This window comes from Lampris incognitus, chromosome 7, assembly GCF_029633865.1.
Source record: "Lampris incognitus isolate fLamInc1 chromosome 7, fLamInc1.hap2, whole genome shotgun sequence".
Lineage (NCBI taxonomy): Eukaryota > Metazoa > Chordata > Actinopteri > Lampriformes > Lampridae > Lampris > Lampris incognitus.
Window position 1 is genome coordinate 62334293 of NC_079217.1, and position 18565 is coordinate 62352857.

Genomic DNA, 18565 nt, shown 5'->3' on the forward strand with positions numbered 1-18565 from the left:
TGGAGAGGCAAATATGTCCTTTGGGGGGGAGCTGTCGAGCCATGCCAGCTGCAGAGCGGCGGCTTTGCCAGACGCTGAGATTTCTGGCTGTCAAAACAGGCGTTCCAGCCCAGGGTCTTAGAGAGCCCAATTTTTCCTCAACAAAACACGTATCCCTGTACGTTTCCATTTCCAACATGGAGGAGCCAGCTTTGCAACACAACTCAAAAGAAACCAAAAAGCCTTTTCATCCAACAGAACAAATACGACTATCTCTGCCGAGCTGGCGATGCTGCTGCAGGACAAGCAGCATTATCATCACACAAACACACACACACTTTCTGCAGGGTCTGTTGTGTATATTGTGTAGGTGTGAGATGGTGTTAGCGTTAGTTTTGTCATCTGCGGGGCATCGTTATTCAGCAGTACGGCTGTCAGCAGTGTCGGGACCCCTACAGGCTGCTGATGGTGGGTGGTCCTCTCAGAAACATTTTACTGACTGCACCTTTAAGTTGAATTACATAAGACACATACGTGTAAAGGCATGTATCTGGAGCCACGTTGTTCGAATAACCTTTTTTCCCCCAGTCCAAACGTCACATGGAGAGTTCTAACTGCATGAAGACAAGGCGCCGTATCTACCACCATAATCTGCTGGCCTCCCTCCAGGTAGGTCCCTCCCCGCAGGCCTGAGCCCACTGGAAGAGATACCCTGCGCTGCTTGTTGAAATAGCCCCTAATGGCCCCTAAGCAAGCGGTGAGCCGCTGGTTAAGCTATGCTGGGACATCATTCTCCAGTAGCACAAGCCGCAACAGCGCCCACAAGCATTTTCTCTTTCTTTTCATAACACAACACCGCCAGCGTCACACATCATGCTCCTGCAGCCATGATTGGCAATTTCCTGATCCTCCTCCCTGACGACCCATGAACTCGCGCAAGACCGTGAAAGGCAGCGTACGACGATTGCTTGGAGGTCATACGTGTTCAGTCTCCCGACCATTATGCTACGAGAATTTGTAGCACCGATATTGCCTAATCTGACACGGTGACCACCGTGAAAGACAAAAACACCCTGAAGTCTGATGCCGGCATCAAGGGCGAGTTTGGAGCATGGCCAAGGTAGAGCATGGTTGTGCCTTTTGGAGTATAAATACTTTCACTAGGGCTGGACTCTGTGTAGGTACAATACACCACCCTGCTGCAAGTCCCCTATTATACCCCTACTATTTCAACATAGTATCATGCCAAAGCATGTAATACACCCGCCGGTCCCCAATGTGTCAGTGTCATGGTTTGCCTCCGCTCAGGTGTGAAAAGTACACGTACGCCAAACCGTGGACTACACCCGCCGGTCCAACATGTCGGTGTCACAGTTTGCCTCTGCTCAGGCAGACTGTGACAAATTAAGAGGTGAAGGCAGGTTAGGGTTAGGGTTAGGGTTGGGTTGTGGTTATGGTTAGGGTTAAGGTTGGGTTAGGGTTATGGTTGGGTTATGGTTAGAGTTGGGTTAGGTTATGGTTAGGTTGAGGTATGGTTAGGGTTAGGTTAGGGTTGAGTTATGGTTAGGGTTGGTTATGATTAGGGTTATGGTTATGGTAAGGGTTAAGGTTGGGTTAGGGTTATGGTTGGGTTATGGTTAGAGTTGGGTTAGGTTATGGTTAGGGTTGAGTTATGGTTAGGGTTAGGTTAGGGTTGAGTTATGGTTAGGGTTAGGGTTGGGTTAGGGTTGAGTTATGGTTAGGGTTGGGTTATGGTTATGGTTAGGGTTGGGTTATGGTTGGGTTAGGGTTATGGTTAGGGTTGGGTTCTGATTAGGGTTGGGTTAAGGGTTAGGGTTGGGGTTAGGGGAGGGATTTTGGAAAATGCTGTATGCCTCTTTTCCTGCATGGGGAGCTGCTGGCATTGAGTTAATCATCGCCCCCTGCTGGCACTGCACCTTCATACAAGTGTGTACTTTTCACGCCTGAGCGGAGGCAAACCGTGACACTGACACGTTGAGGACCGGCAGGTGTATTCCACGCTTTGGCGTGATACCGGGCTGACTATGTATACCCTCAAAAGTAGTTACGTTGACCAAGTGAACCAAAATGTGCCTGTGATGGATGGTAGGTCTGTGGAAAATGTACCTTTGTGTACAAAATTTTGCTCCTCTTGCACCTTTGCTTTTAAAGCTGCATGATCACACACAAGGAATTCGGCACATTTCTCTGTTACACACGTGTACAGCAAGATTAGAGACGTGTAAACTAAGGAAGACATAAGTACAATGTTATAAATATAAGCACAGCAAGTAAAAAATATGAGCATGAGTCCAGCTGCAAGTGCACCAGAGTAGGGGTGAGCTATGATAAGACCGTAGCCACTGGGAGCAGTCAGAGATACTGCACAGATCCTGCTGAACAGGTTATTGTACAAGCTGATTACTGGATTCGCTCGGTCAGGAGTGCAAATCGAGTGGTGGAGCGGGGTCCCGTATCGGTGAACAGGCAGCAGAAAGGGACGGGCGGAGGCTGGGAAAAGAAACAAAAGAAGAAAGGTTTGACATGGTGACTGAAGGGAAACTGCTTGATGTGGTTCGGGGGTGGGGTGGGGTCAGACATTCGCAACCTCAGCTGCTTCAGATGCCATTTGGGGAGGAAAAGAAAAGCAAGAAAGGCCCTGAATACAACTTGAGAAACAAAACACTCACAGTTTGTCAGGTCAGACGGGAACGTTTGAGCCTTTGTGTATGCATTTTACTAAAAGACCTGTTGAAACTCTTTTAAGATGCTTAGCTTATTTCCCTGTTTTGATCCAGAGCTCATTGCAAAGTGATGGATGTGTAATCCTCTCCACCGAGCTCTGCAGATACTTCCGTCCGGTCTTTGCATGAATATGGACTGTATAATTTAGAGTCGTAGTATTTCCTACACACAGCTGTCTACTGTCAGAGAGGACGGAGATTGATGGGTTCGTCCCATCACAACAAGGGTGTGGAGGACTTCACCCTGCTGCAGGGACGTCCTCAAGTCAACTCGCACACATCTGTGCACACGCTCACATATGCACCAAGACATCGATCCACCACCACAGCTAACATGACAGCAGTGAAATTAATATTAGTATTTTAAAAAATCTAATGTAGTATTGGAAATAACTAACTTTGGAACAGACTTACAACATCAATAGCAACATCTGCTACCACAACTGCTAACAGCATTACTACTGATAACACTAACGCTACCACTGATACTAATTATACTGAAACAATAACTAAAACACTGAAACTAACAATAGCCAAGGTGTTGACCTCATAAATACCACTGCTATTATAACTACTACTACTAATAATAATAATTACAGTAATAATAACCACAACGTCATCATCAGCATCATTATAAAAACAAATACCAGAGTGATGCTAATAATAACAGGTAGCAGTATTACAGCAATAATAACAGCAATAGAACTGCTACTGCCTTTAGTCAAACAAGTATTCATAATAAACAAGTATTCATAATAGACAAGTATTCATAATACACAAGTATTCATAATAAACAAGTATTCATAATAGACAGACACACAAAACTACTGATAATGAGATGAAAAAGAAAGATAGGATGCACACAAACAGATACGAACACAAACGCGCACACACATGCACACTGCAATGAGGAGTTTGTCCACTGAGAGGCGCTGACACAGGACACACATGCAACCAAAAACCTGTCAGCTGCGGCTAAACATTTTCATTGGTCGCACCAGTGTGCCTGAAATTTAGCAGGTCTGTTTGTGTATGTGTAGCATTGGTTTTCCCCACCCGCATTCCGCAAAGACATCAAACTTTGCCTGTGATTGGCTCTGGCCCTGATATTTCTACCCTAACCATTTCACTCCTCGTGCCTAAACCTAGCCAATTTAACGAATGAAGGCAACGAGTACTAGCCAATCAGAGGCAGAGTAGGGCGGGTCTTCGCGTAATGCGGGTGGGGAAAATAAGGCACGTGTGTATGTGTGAGACCTGTACTCCTCCTCGAGCATCATCACAGCCTTAAAAAGTACCGGTAATCAAGATGAGACAGGTGAGCTTTGTTGTATTCTCTGCTTGAGAACGTCATCTCAAGTTCGTGTTCATCCTGTTGTCTTTCAGTCCTCTATCTCACCATTCTTACAGTCTTCCAAGTTTCGATGAGGAAGAGATGGACCTTGACGAGGACCACGTCAACACTCTGGACAATTGTAAGTAAAAATGTCTGATTTTGATGTCGTTATTGTAAAGGTATATGTTTTAGGATCCTTCTTTGAATTAAAGCCTCAGCTCTGTGTGACAGGTTTGAATTATCCTCTTAGCCTGAAAGTACCTCAGCAGAAACAGCTGAGGAGAGAGATGAAGGTTGTGAGGAGGACTATCCCCCCCTCCCCATCATATACGGTACTGACTACACTAAGTTGCTTTTAAAGTACACTGGTGTGTATATTTTTTGTTTTACACACACATTCCACTTATGTTGTCGTTTTGATCCTACAGACTGGGAGCTGCTATGGACACAAGGCCAAAGATCGACAGTCTGCCCGTCATTGCAGTCGATGACTCCCTGACATGACCTGCCTGACATGATGACATGACCTCCCTGAGAACCTTGGAACACTGGCTGAAGAGATGCCTCCATTGGATGATTTTCCTCTTCCTACAGAGCCTCACAAGATCATGGCTGAAGAAGACATCACGGGTTCCCATGCATGCATCGTTTATGAAGAGGACATATGTCAGCTGGCTTAGGTAAAAATTTTATTCCCCTAATTACTACTATTTCTTTTATGGAATACTGATACATTTCCTGATTACCTCATCATCATCATCATCATCAGTTCCGTAACCTATGGAGGTCGTAGCACAGCTGATGCCTCAACATGTCTCAGTTGAGTCATCATTGTGTTTCAGTAGGGGGGTACCTGGTGGTCCCTATCTCCTCTCCAGGTATGGATGGCCGTTGGTTCACAGAGGAGCTCATCCGCCCTTTGACAGGTTTTGTTTTTAGTCCTGCTGGGTGTCCACACACTCTCCTCACAACAACCCAAGGGTTGAAGTGGGGTGCCGGTTTAGTTGCCGACGGTTGCATTTTAACATCGTACCCAGGACCGATGTCCTCAGTCCCGGGTAATTACTGTAGAAGGCCACAACACTAGAGCTATGGACTGGGACGTTGAAATAAGCTATTCAACATAAACGATTCTCTTTGGATTGGAATCATCCACCATATCTGTAGCTGTCACACCTGGGCTGTTGGAACCTGCCATCATGACCATTTGGAGGACTTAAGCCACAAGGAATTCATCCAAGAAAACGCTGCAACACACAAGGCCTTCCTGAATATCACTGAGAACAAGCGGTGGCTGGAAAATGTGTACAAATTCTTAACCTTCGGGTAATTCTGTTTTTATACATGTGCGGCAACCTAACGTTGACAAATGAATACATTCATTATTAGTGATTTATGTCCTCACAGATCTACTGCTGACCTGGAGGTATTCCAGAGCCACATTCTGATGTATGCCAGCAAAGGCTCTGCATTCTCACCACCTTCTACGAAGCCAGACTTCTGCTTGCTGCCCTAAGCTACAACTTTCACCCGAACACACCACCTATGCTGTCTACAGATGGCAAGAAGACGTTAGTGCACACAAGGAAATTACAAGGAAATTCCAAAGAACACGTTTTGGTTGCAGTGCTAACTACTATATTTATATCTGTATTTGCGGTTAGGTGTAATGCTACAAAATGTAGCAGTCACATAGCTTGCAAGTAACTCTCATTCATCTACAGCAGCTAAAATGTTGAACGCTGTGTTCCAGATTCAAAAGGCTGTACAAACAAGAAAACGCCAGACAGTTGAGTGGTATGCTGTCAAGACTCCCAAAACATATGGGCAAATCAACTGCAGGCCAGGGTTGTGGGAAAGAGGGCGTCCGGGTAGCGTAGCGGCCTATTCCGTTGCCTACCAACATGGGGATTGCTGGTTCAAATCCCCATGTTACCTCCAGCTTGGTCGAGCGTCCCTAGAGATACAACTGGCCATGTCTACGGGTGGGAAGCTGGATGTCGGTATGTGTCCTGGTCGCTGCACTAGCGCCTCCTCTGGTTGGCCAGGGCGGCGTCTGTTCGGGGGGGAGGGGGGAATAGCGTGATCCTCCCACGTGCTACGTCTCCCTGGTGAAACCCCTCACTGTCAGGTGAAAACAAGCGGCTGGCAACTCCACATGTATCAGAGAAGGCATGTGGTAGTCTGCAGCCCTCCCCGGATCGGCAGAGTGGGTGGAGCAGCGACCGGGATGTCTCGGAAGAGTGGGGTAATCGGCCGGATACAATTGGAGAGAAAAAAGCATTGTGGAAAGACCGTCTTCAGATGTGGGGTTACTCAATACATGGACCCAGCGCCCAGACGACCCCCGAAGCCTTGGCCCACTCCCACCCATCCTCCTGCCACCCACTGAAGAACTTGCTGGGAAACAAGGGTTTTACCGATTTTCACCGAAAAATACCCGGATTTTTTAAAAGGAGCAGATCGGTTTAAACTGATTTCACCCGGATTTCATGTTTCCACGGATCCAAAAGTTGTTCCTGTTCGTGTGACGTTACGTAACAGTGTCCTCTTGTGGCGAAATTCGGCAATGCTGGATGGCTTTGAAAAATAAAAACCGAAAACGCTGAGCCTTGAATATGTGGTGATCCACAACACATTAGGAGTATTTGTAAAGGTAACTGATCACAGCCTTTTTCCCCCCTGAAAATAGATTTTATTGGGGGGGGGGGGGAGTGGCTCACCCGGTAGAGCGTGTACCACATGAGGCCGAGTCCTTACCATAGTGGCCTGAGTTTGAATCCGGCCCGGGCCTTTTGCTGCATGTTATCCCCTCTCCCTCCTCTGCCTTCCCTGTCTCTCTCTCTCTCCATTATCGCTATCCAATAAAGGTGGAAAATGCAAAAAATAAAATAAAATAAAAAATGTATTGACGTTTGAAGCACAGAAAATACAACAATAAATTGTAATAATAAATTAGAAAAAAGCTCCACCAAATGGCAGAATTGTGAGGTCCAGCTAGTGTCCAGAAATAAAACCAGTATACTACTGCCCATGGGGACCAGGCCACTTGTCCCTGATCTGCCAGACATAGCAGCTATGAATAACTAACCGCTTTCCCTGGCTCACTGCACCATGTAGCCAATAGATAAACGTCCTATATGTGGTGTAGCGGTAATCCAGGAGTCATTTCCCGGCTCCCTCGCTCTGCCAAGAATTGTGATGTCCTCCCTGTAGTTCCTGCGAATACGCAGAAACCCTGCGTAGAGGCGGTTCAAAGAGAACCATGGCAGTCGGCTGATGCAAAGGGCTGAATCCTGGCCACAGCACTTCCTCTCCAAGGCTGTGAGCATCTCCCTGCAGTTTCCACACGCAAACCAGGGTAACTCCATGGTACCCTGTGGATGCAGAAGCACTATGCCGGCGCTGATGCACCATCAAGTCATCAAAAACCAGCCCTGGCTGCTGGTCAAGAAGACCCCTTCCGAGGTCCCTACACTCCTCTTTAAAAGATGAACAACATAAAGAATGTCATGTAGATTAGGGTTTTTGATAACTTATATATCATTGTGTAATGTCATAAGTATAAGTAGTAAAGGGAAATGGATGATCCGCTGTGGCGACCCCTAACGGGGGCAGCCGAAAGTAGTAGTAGTAGTAGTATAAGTAGAAGTGGTGACAGGCATGGGTGTAAGTCCATGAATACTGGGATGGCATCCAGCGCTTTGCCTGTGCCCCTGTCCATAGGCTTATTGGTTGTGTCAGGAAGGGCATCCGATGTAAAATTCTGCCAAATCAGTATGCAGGTTGACAAGACCATAGCGGATCGGTCAAGGCCCGGGTTAACAATGACCACTATTGGTGCTGTGCCCTCACAGAGTACCGATGGAAACTGTAAAATCCGCTGTGGCGACCCCTGAAAAACAGGGAACAAGCCGAAAGAAGAAGGTGCATCGTTATACAATGAATGGATTAACTGGCATTTCCCACTAGGCAAGAATAATGACCACGAGTTTGACCATTTACTTCAATAACTGTTAAGGGTTTGTGTAGATTTATCATTACACCTAACTCTACATGTAATACAGGCACAGATGGTACAAACCTGTCTCCACTCTCCTATCATTAAAAGGCCTGCCTTGTGTGCCTCCTCTGGAGCGGCCTCATCTGTGTGCCTTGGCCTCTAGCTGCTCCGCCCCAAGCGCCTCTGCTCCTCACGCCTCGTCCCCTGCACCTTCTCCCAGGATGGCCGCTGCTGACTGCTGTTTGCCTCGGCGGCGTGATAAGAATTGGACTGTGAAGGGGCATCAGGGTAGCTTAGTGGTATATTCCATTGCCTACCAACACGGGGATTCGAACTGACGATCCCCGTGTTACCTCCGGCTTGGTCGGGCATCCCTACAGACACAATTGGCCGTGTCTGCGGGTAGGAAACCGGATGTGGGTATGTGTCCTGGTCACTGCACTAGCGCCTCCACTGGTTGGTCGGGGCATCTGATCAAGGGGGAGGGGGAACTGGGGGGATAGCGTGATCCTCCCACGCGCTACGTCCCCCTGGTGAAACTCCTCACTGTCAGGTGAAAAGAAGCGGCTGGTGACTCCACATGTATGGGAGGAGGCATGTGGTAGTCTGCAGCCCTCCCCGGATCGGCAGAGGGGGTGGAGCAGAGACCGGGACGGCTCGGAAGAGTGGGGTAATTGGATGGGTACAATCGGGGAGAAAAAAGAACTGGACGGTGGAGAAACAGCAGTGACTCAAGGGGGTTTCACATTTGTAATGCTAAATGCTAAACTATATGAATGACTACATCTTGGTCTTGTTTTCATATTAGCATAAAAACCCCCAAAAGAAATGTACTGTAGTTATATAGCGGTTTGCTAGCAGTGTCCCAATCATTCAACTGAAACCATCAAACTTTAGCTACCTAAAGCCCCTTTTACTTGATGTTTTAGGGTAGCTCCTGTTAGCAGGATAGCTAGCAGGCGAAAATAAATACATCCGCGAGGGGAGGGGAGGGGAACGGAAAGGGAGGGCTGAGAACCGCGAAGGGAAGGCCGAGAACACGAAGGGAGGGGAAGGGAACGCGAAGGGAGGGCTGAGAAGATGAAGGGAGGGCCGAGGAAGGCGAAGGGAGGGCCGAGAACCGCGAAGGGAGCGCCGAGGAAGGCGAAGGGAGGGCCGAGGAAGGCTGAGAACATGAAGGAGGGTCGAGGAATGTGAAGGGAGGGCTGAGGAACGCGAAGGGAGGGCTGAGAACATGATGGGAGGGCCGAGGAAGGCGAAGGGAGGGCCGAGGAAGGCGAAGGGAGGGCCGAGAACCGCGAAGGGAGCGCCGAGGAAGGCGAAGGGAGGGCCGAAGAAGGCTGAGAACATGAAGGGAGGGCCGAGGAAGGTGAAGGGAGGGCCAAGGAATGCGAAGGGAGGGCAGAGAACACAAAGGGAGGGCCAAGGAAGGCGAAGGGAGGGCTGAGGAACATGAAGGGAGGTCCGAGAATGTGAAGTGAGGGCCTAGAACTGCGAAGGGAGGGCCGAGAACCGCGAAAAGAGGGGAGGGGAATGGAAAGGGAGGGCTGAGAACCGCGAAGGGAGGGGAGGGGAACGCGAAGGGAGGGGAGAGGTTTGGAAGACGCACCCACTGGTTCTGGTCTTAGATGCCGGTGCTGCAGCACGACACGTAGCGGGGGAGGAATATCATATACAGCAACTTTAACGTAAAGCGTGACCGATTATTTGTTCGTCAAGAAAAACGCTGCAGCGCTCGTTAAACCTGCCAAGCACTTTAAACGTCGCTGCTTTTAAAGTTTGTTTTTTTTAAAAACAACTGAGGCGATCGTGATTTCCTGCGCCTTTATTCCCGCTTACGACCATTTACATCATGTGTTAAGAGATGACCCATGTGTGATGACTGCAGCACCGAAAGGCGCGGTGAAACATTTCGGGCGCACCTAAATTATGACCCGCTGCACCTAAATGATAAAGTTAGGTGTGCCAGTGCAACCAGTGTAAAAAGTTAGTCTGGAGCCCTGTGGGAAGAGTGTCGCTGGTCGGAGAGCAACCAGCTCTGCCACTGCTCACTCTTACTCGCCTACTATGCCGTACTACTCCATGTGTGTGTGTTGTAATCATCATTAGTAGTTATGGGGGTATTTTTGTGTGCAAGTACGTGCCTGTTTGCATACCGCTGTGTGTTGAAGTGCATGCATGTTTTACTAGTGGGCGCCCTCCCCTCCCCCTCCCCCTCCTACCTCCCCTCCCCCATAGATGGTTGGACGCGGACTGCAATTTAACCCCGACAGCAACAGGATGGTTCCACTCCGCGCCGGCTACAACAGGACTCCTCGTATGCCGTGACGGTTTGTATAAGCTGTCCTCTGCTAGCTGGGGCAGCAACACATGTGCGAAGGCATACAAACATCTGGGAGAACCACACACAAACACGCACACACACACACACACACACACACACACATACATAACTAGAGGGGGTTATGTTGTCTGCAGCACCACAGCAAGGTGTGTGCACACTCAAGCATTTTGTGAGCGTGCACAGTGTGTGTAATGTCCAGATGTGTGTGTGTGTGTGTGTGTGTGTGTGTTTGTGTGTACTATAAACAGCAGGGTAAAGGATAACCAACCAGTCTGTTATGGAGAACATACTGAACAGGAAGAACACAATGTCCTCCACGGCCTTCTCAAGCCAGCTGGAGCACGGCACCGAAGGAGTGATGAGAGAGATACGGGAAGACAAAGAGGGTGAGAGGGAAGGAGAGAGAGAGAGAGAGAGAGAGAGAGAGAGAGAGAGAGAGAGCAAACAAGTAAAGGAGAAAGAGACAGGCCGAGAATGGCAAGACACAGATAATGATAGCTAAAGAAAGGAGAGAGAGAGAGAGAGAGAGAGAGAGAGAGAGAGAGAGAGAGAGAGAGAGAGAGAGAGAGCAAACAAGTAAAGGAGAAAGAGACAGGCCGAGAATGGCAAGACACAGATAATGATAGCTAAAGAAAGGAGAGAGAGAGAGAGAGAGAGAGAGAGAGAGAGAGAGAGAGAGAGAGAGAGAGAGAGAGAGAGAGAGCAAACAAGTAAAGGAGAAAGAGACAGGCCGAGAATGGCAAGACACAGATAAAGATAGCTAAAGAAAGGGGAGAGAGGGGCAGAGAGTGAGAGAGAGAAAGAAAGAGAGCGAGAGAGTGAAAGAGGGAGAGAGTGAGAGAGAGTAAGAGAGTAAGCGAGAGAGAAAGAGTGAGAGCGAGAGAAAGAGAGAGGGAGCGAGAGAGTGCGGAAGAAAACAAGTAAAGGAGAGAGACAGGCTGAAAATGGCAAGACACAGAGAAAGATAGCTAAAGAAAGGGGAGAGAGGGGCAGAGAGAGAGAAAGAGAGTGAGAGCCAGAGAAAGAGAGAGGGAGCGAGAGAGAAAGAGAGAGGGAGCGAGAGAAAGAGAGAGGGAGCGAGAGAGTGCGGAGAAAACAAGTAAAGGAGAGAGACAGGCTGAAAATGGCAAGACACAGAGAAAGATAGCTAAAGAAAGGGGAGAGAGGGGCTGAAAGAGAGAGAGTGAGAGAGAGAGAAAGAGAGCGAGAGAGTGAAAGAGACAGAGGGAGAGAGTGGAGAGCACAGGGAGAGGGAGAGAGAGAGCGAGAGAAAGAGAGAGTGAGAGAGAGAAAGAAGAGCACGAGACAGTGGAGAGAGAGTAAGAGAAAGTGCGAGAGTAAGCGAGAGAGAAAGAGTGAGAGCCAGAGACGGAGAGATGGAGCGAGAGAGTGAAAGAGACAGAGGAGAGAGTGGAGAGCGCAGGGAGAGGGAGAGAAAGAGCGAGAGAAAGAGAGAGAAAGAGAGAGCGCGAGACAGTGGAGAGAGAGTAAGAGAAAGCAAGAGAGTAAGCGAGAGAGAAAGAGAGTGAGAGCCGGAGAAAGAGAGAGGGAGCGAGAGAGAGCGGAAGAAAACAAGTAAAGGAGAGAGGACAGGCTGAAAATGGCAAGACACAGAGAAAGATAGCGAAAGAAAGGGGAGAGAGGGGCAGAGAGAGAGAAAGAGAGAGAAAGAGAGAATGAGAGCGCGAGAGAGAGTGGAGAGAGAGAGAGAGAGAGCGAGTGAGGGAGGGAGAGGGGGGAGGTACAAAGAAAAGAAAGAGACAGAGTGAGAGAGAGTGGACAGAGAGAGAAAGAGAAAAAGCGACAAAGAGAGAGAGACGGGGAGAAAGAGTGAGATGGAGAGAGAGAGAGTGGGAGAAAGAGAGAAAGACGGGGAGAAAGAGAGAGAGATGGAGAGAGAGAGAGCGAGTGAGGGAGGGAGGGAGGGGAAGAGGGGGGGTTGAAAGAAAAGAGAGACAGAGCAGAGAGCAAGAGAGAGAGTGGCAGAAAGAGAGAGAGATGGGGAGAAAGAGTGAGATGGAGAGAGAGAGAGCGAGTGAGGGAGGGAAAGAGGGGGGTAGAAAGAAAAGAGAGACAGAGCAGAGAGCGAGAGAGAGAGTGGCAGAAAGAGAGAGAGACGGGGAGAAAGAGAGAGAGACGGGGAGAAAGAAAGAGAGACGGGGAGAGAGCGAGTGAGGGAGGGAAAGAGGGGGGGGGAGGTAGAAAGAAAAGAGAGAGACGAGAGAGAGAGAGAGAGAGAGAGAGAGAGAGAGAGAGAGAGAGAGAGAGAGAGAGAGAGAGAGAGAGAGTGGGAGAAAGAGAGAGCGACAGAAAGAGAGAGAGACGGGGAGAGAGAGAGAGTGGGAGAAAGAGAGAGCGACAGAAAGAGGGAGAGAGAGCAGCGAGCGAGAGAGAGTGGGAGAAAGAGAGAGTGAGATGGAGAGAGAGAGAGAGAGAGCGAGCGGGAGAAAGAGAGAGCGACAGAAAGAGAGAGAGACGGGGAGAAAGAGAGAGAGAGAGAGAGTGGGAGAAAGAGAGAGCGACAGAAAGAGAGAGAGACGGGGAGAAAGAGAGAGAAAGAGAGCGACAGAAAGAGAGAGAGACAGAGCAGAGAGCGAGAGAGAGAGAGAGTGGGAGACAGAGAGAGCGACAGGAAAAGAGGGAGAGACAGAGCAGAGTGGGAGACAGAGAGAGCGACAGGAAAAGAGGGAGAGACAGAGCAGCGAGCCGTCTCCCTGGTGTGCTGGTCAGGAGGTGAGCGACAGACCTGGAGAGGGCCGAGCCGACTCGGGCTGCTGAGCTCCTTGTCCACCAGAAGACAAACGTCCGTCAACAACTTTGACGTTTCGCGCAACAAGACAGACATTCATCGCCCCGGATGTTTACTGGGCCAAAACATGGGGGGGGGGGGACACGCCAAGCCTCTGTGGGACAAATCTCATCTCACACCGTTTATCTCCTTTCTGACTACATGCTGTCATATTGTGCAGAAACGAGGGGCAGAAATGCCCCCCCCCGGCTCTGCACGGGGCAGGAGGGGGGCAAGTCATGTGACTCAGAATCAGAATCTTTTAGTGGCCAAGCCCATTCAGACACACGGGGTTCTGGGTCGGCCCACCGCTCTCAGTTCAGTAAAGGCGGCGTAGGCTAGACGCTCGGAAGCAAGGAATCTGGCTACACACTGCACACTACCATAAACAAGATGCACCCAGGAAGAGGGAAGCAGGGTTTTTGTTCATATTTGCGTGAGACAGGCGTTTCCGTTTGGGGAGGACTCAAGCTATGGAGTGGTCTTCATGACGAGTTTCAGAAAATCTATAAAATGCACAATAATTAAGGACGACCACTTAGTGTAAAGAGTTCTTCTCTTCCTCTTGTAACTGTGATACTCCAGGTTAAGTTAAGGACTGTATAGGGTAGGCCTTATACTATAGTATACTGCATATATGGTATTAACCGTACAGCCGCGGGCTTCAGCCCCTTCCTCTTCAGGCACCGCCTGGCTGACTCAGACTTCTGCGGTGTGAAACAACATGGACGATGACGTTCTCCTTTTTCTGTCTGTCGCACATGAACACACGAGTATGACCCAAACAAATCCTTCCCTCAAAGCTGTGCACCACTGGGGCACTCAGACGGTCTTGGGGTGCTGTGTGACCCTGTAAGAGCGAGGGGTGTCCATGATGAACTGCGGTCTCTCTGCACGGTGAAGCGGGGAGCCCCACAGTCTGTGACGGATGACAGCTTGTTTCCCCATGCAGAATAGACGTGGGCTTTAAAAGTTAAGCTGCTTTAATTTCGAGGGTTAACGAAGGCGGGTCAGACATGACCCTGAAGACCAGGCCAGTACACACAATGCGTGGGCAACACGAGGGGTGGCTTAGGTCGTGCGGTTTAAAACCAAAACAATGCCGAATAGGGGATTTTGTGTTATTTTTCACAACGAGCTCTTCCACGTTTGCCATCGTTGAAAATGGCCGGCGGAAGGGGAGGGAGGGCGGGGGGGCGCTATATCAGCCATGGCTTACTGTTGGGCCTCCGGTGGCCGGTGGGATCATTTTTCTACAGTATCTACGTTTCAATATGGTCGGCACACTTCTTTAAAGCAGCCACAAAACCCTGGTGTGGACGGGAAACTTTAGACAAGTGTTCATCATTAAAAGTGTTGTCAAACTCCATCCATCCATCCATCATCCATCCATTATCGGAGCCGCTTATCCTGCTCTCAGGGTCGCGGGGATGCTGCAGCCTATCCCAGCAGTCATTGGGCGGCAGGCGGGGGGGACACCCTGGACAGGCCGCCAGGCCATCACAGCCCCCCCCCCACACCTAGGGACAATGTAGTACGGCCGGTTCATCTGTCCTACATGTCTTTGGACTGTGGGAGGAAACCAGAGCACCCGGAGGAAACCCACACAGACACGGAAAGAACATGCAAACTCCACACAGAGGAGGACCCGGGACGACTCCCCAAGGTTGGGCTACCCCGGGGCTCAAACCCAGGACCTTCTTGCTGTGAGGCGACCGTGCTAACCACTTCCATCAGGAAATATGAGATTAATGACCTTGCTTTAAGAGTTATTTACTAGTTTCTATCTTTGAATTCATGGTATACGCTTAAATTGATCACGAACGTGTCCTTTATGCCTCAATTAGTCAGGAAATCTTACAGCTGAGTAATTGATTGTTCAAACGAGCTGCATTAGCTAGAGCAGCAACTTGTACCATTCTCTACCTTGTTTCACTATTCAGGGACACAAACTCAAGATCAACTGCTTCATTTAAGAATGACCCAAGGCTCTATATATATATATATATATATATATATATATATATATATATAAATAAATATATATATATATATATATATACATTTTTATTCAATGGCCCAACATGCTTCACCTGTCACGAAATGAAAGCCCACTTGGATTTCCACTGCTCGAACTTGGAAAGCGTCGTCAGTAAATGTCGACAGAAATGTCACTTGTCCTCTAGTGAGTTCGGTAAAATCCAGTTCCCTGTTTTAAGAAGTGTGCTCTGGGATTAAGGACTAGTTTTGAGTTCGGGCCTACGTATTTCACGACGAGCCAACTTGTTTCGAGAAACGCAATAATCACACTCCACTAGTGTTAAGTAGTTCCCACTTAGTGATTTGATTTCTTCTTCCTTTTTCAGTGAGCTGAAATTAGGAATGCAGACAACTGAGTGAAGAATTGTTTGCTTCACTTGCATCTTTTTCAGCTCCAAGAGTTTGGTAGTAATCTTAACAGCTCTTGATGTTTAGGACAGCGTCCAGCTGCTCTGACGGGTATGGTTTCGCGTTGGCTGTGTCTGGGGCACCCCCCCCTCCCTCCCCTGACGCGGTGGGGTAGCGGTCTAAGCGTCGGCTTTGTGTCGATGCAGTTGCCCACCGGGGACCGGGGTTCGCGTCCCGGACTCGTCAGATCCGACTATGGCCGGACTCCACGAAGCAGCGATCGTTGCCAGTTGGCGAACGCGTGCAGTATGAGGGTGGGTGTTCGAACTAGAATAAGGAGCGATTGGCCACTAAATTGGGAGAGAAACAATTATTTGCTAATATTCAGTGTATTTGACTTATTACTGTGCCGCAGCAAGTCTTAAGTAATCTGATCTAAAAACCAGCATTTTCTTCTCATTTCTACACTGGAACCAACTTATTTTAAGATGTCTTGCCAGGTACAAGTATCTTGCTGCATGGACGGATCATCTCACTAGTATCAAGTACCTTTCCCCCTCAAATTCAGTGTTTATTTCTTGTATTTAAGCTCACGTTCTTTGCAGTGACGGACCGAGACGGGCGGCGTGTGAGGACCGGAAGGGGCTGTCGAGGCTCGTTTGCGTGGCCTCTTCTGCAAGTCGGGAGTCCTCTTGTGAAACGCGCGGCCTAGGATTTGTTTTTACAGGGTTTTTCACAACAGTGGCCGTCAATTATTCAAGGGCTGGAACCAGTTTCCTGCTGGACCTGCTTGCTGCACCAGCCCCAGCACAAGCTGTGGTTACCTCTGGAGGGTGATATTACAATATGGACAACCGCACGGTTTCGCTCGAACCCGGTTCTGCTGAGAAACTACGGACAGGAGGTGAATTTACTGCAAGATTTTATTTTACATCCACGTAGCAGCGTGCAACTTTTCTCCGGTTTTTTTGTTTTGTTTTGTTGAGAGCACCATGGCTGTTGGGGGAATGTGTTACATAAGCGCACAAGCCAAATAAACCAGACAGCCGACCTCATCCTCCAGCTGCCCTCCCCCCTGAATGGGGGGAGGGGGAACTGGGGGGAATAGCGTGATCCTCCCACGCGCTACGTCCCCCTGGTGAAACTCCCCACTGTCAGGTGAAAAGAAGCGGCCGGCGACTCCACATGTATGGGAGGAGGCATGCGGTAGTCTGCAGCCCTCCCCGGATCGGCAGAGGGGGTGGAGCAGCGACCGGGACGGCTCGGAGGAGTGGGGTAATTGGCCGGACACAATTGGGGGGAGGAAATAAAATAAAATAAATAAATAAACAAATGTGCTTGTTCAGAGCACAGGTCTGCAAGTAAGGCCTTCTTTAAAATGGTTGCAGGCCTGACAGTTGCACATGGCAAAATAAACTTAGAAACACAGATACGAAACCGAAAGAAGAGGAACTGGCTGTGCACCAGTGTCTCGTCGCCTCCTCTGCTTCCTGTGCACTTCCTCATGCCCTCTCTCGCTTCGAGTCTGTCGCTCCGTTTCTTCTTACAGTCTCTTACTGTATATGGCAGCTGTCGCGCAGACAAATACACACTAAAACACACTTGTGGACTAATAGTCTATAATCACCCACAAGGCTGCAGTGACCTGTAACACAACACCCTGCCACAAACCCCCCGGCTGCAAAGGCAATCCCCCATCACACGCACACAGACACACACACACTCCGAAGTCACAAGTCAGTTGTTCATTAAGTGCCTGCCCCCTGGTTATGAGGAGGAGGAGCATCATGTGGTGTGTGTAATGTGATGTAATACACAGGCACAGGCTGTCCAGATTCACTCCTGACGAGACAACAAGTTTTACTTGAGGTTCGCTTAAGAAAACGTTGCATTTGCCGGCGGGCCTCAAATCTATTCAGGCAGCTAGAGAGACGGAAATACACTTGAATGCTGCTGCTTTTACGCCACCAATCACTTTGTGTACGCAAATGATGTGGAGTTTCATCCATTTGGTGCACATGTAAACCAACCCATGCAGACATGAAAGCAGTACTTCATCCTACAGCCTCCACAAATACACACAAGTTACACCTGACCCTTTGTTATAAATACTACAGTCATGAGCTCCCCGTCAACGTTCCCCACCTTTATTTCTAGTCCATCAAAAGGTAAGCATGTGCTATTGGGGGACTAGTGCTCAGCTCAGCAGCCATCCCAGCACAAGCCTGCCTGCCTGCCTGCCTGCCTGCCCTGCCTGCCTGCCTGCCTGCCTGCCAGCCTGCCTGCACCGGTCCAGCGCGGCTGCCTTCTGCACCACAAAGCCTGCAGCTACGAGCCATCCGGGACCCAGATAGGAGCCCGGGTGTAGGCTACGACCACGACGTCTTCGCAGAAAAAAAAACAGGAGGCTCCATCTTAGACAAGGAGGTTAAGGGTGGAAAACGGTCTTTAAAGCCTCCTGCATCCGAGGACCGTGCAGCACCCCAGCGGTCCAGCGGCGCCCCTGAATCCCGGGGTTTTCTCGACCCTCCGCGAAACGCCCCAGCTTGCCTCGGACGCCTTCCGCGGTTCCGAGCAGGCTGGCAGATGCACCCTGCAGCCTACCCCCCCCCGAGAAGCCCCTGATATTCTGCAGCCTGTCTCCCCCCCCCCCTCCGGCCGGCCCGGGACGCGTCCTGAAGTTGGACCCGACCACAGGACAATACCAGCAACTACCCCCGAGCACAACTCTCCGCCGCGGCCGTTCAGACGCGCTCTTACCGTTTGACTCCGACATTCTCCGGCGTCGACTTCATGTCCGAGGCGCTGAGCTGACCGGGGGGAGGTTGTGAAACCAAGGATTTTATTGTTGTTGTTGTTGTTGTTATTGTTTATTCTGGCATCTCCAATGTGTAAAAAAAAATAAAGCCAAAGGGTCATAAGCCACGCCCCGCGTCGTTCGACAGTGTGGCGACACCTTCGTGTGTTTTCGGCCCGGACTGCT

General features: G+C 49.5%; 1 protein-coding gene across 1 annotated transcript in view; it reads right to left on the reverse strand.

Annotated features, from left to right (window-relative positions):
- Positions 1-18565, reverse strand: part of hif1al (hypoxia inducible factor 1 subunit alpha, like) — a 54745-nt gene extending 36180 nt beyond the window's left edge. The window contains exon 1 of the mRNA XM_056283838.1: positions 18343-18565. Within this exon, the coding sequence (XP_056139813.1) occupies positions 18343-18377 (35 nt within the window). The 5' untranslated portion in view covers positions 18378-18565. The remainder of the gene's footprint in view (positions 1-18342) is intronic.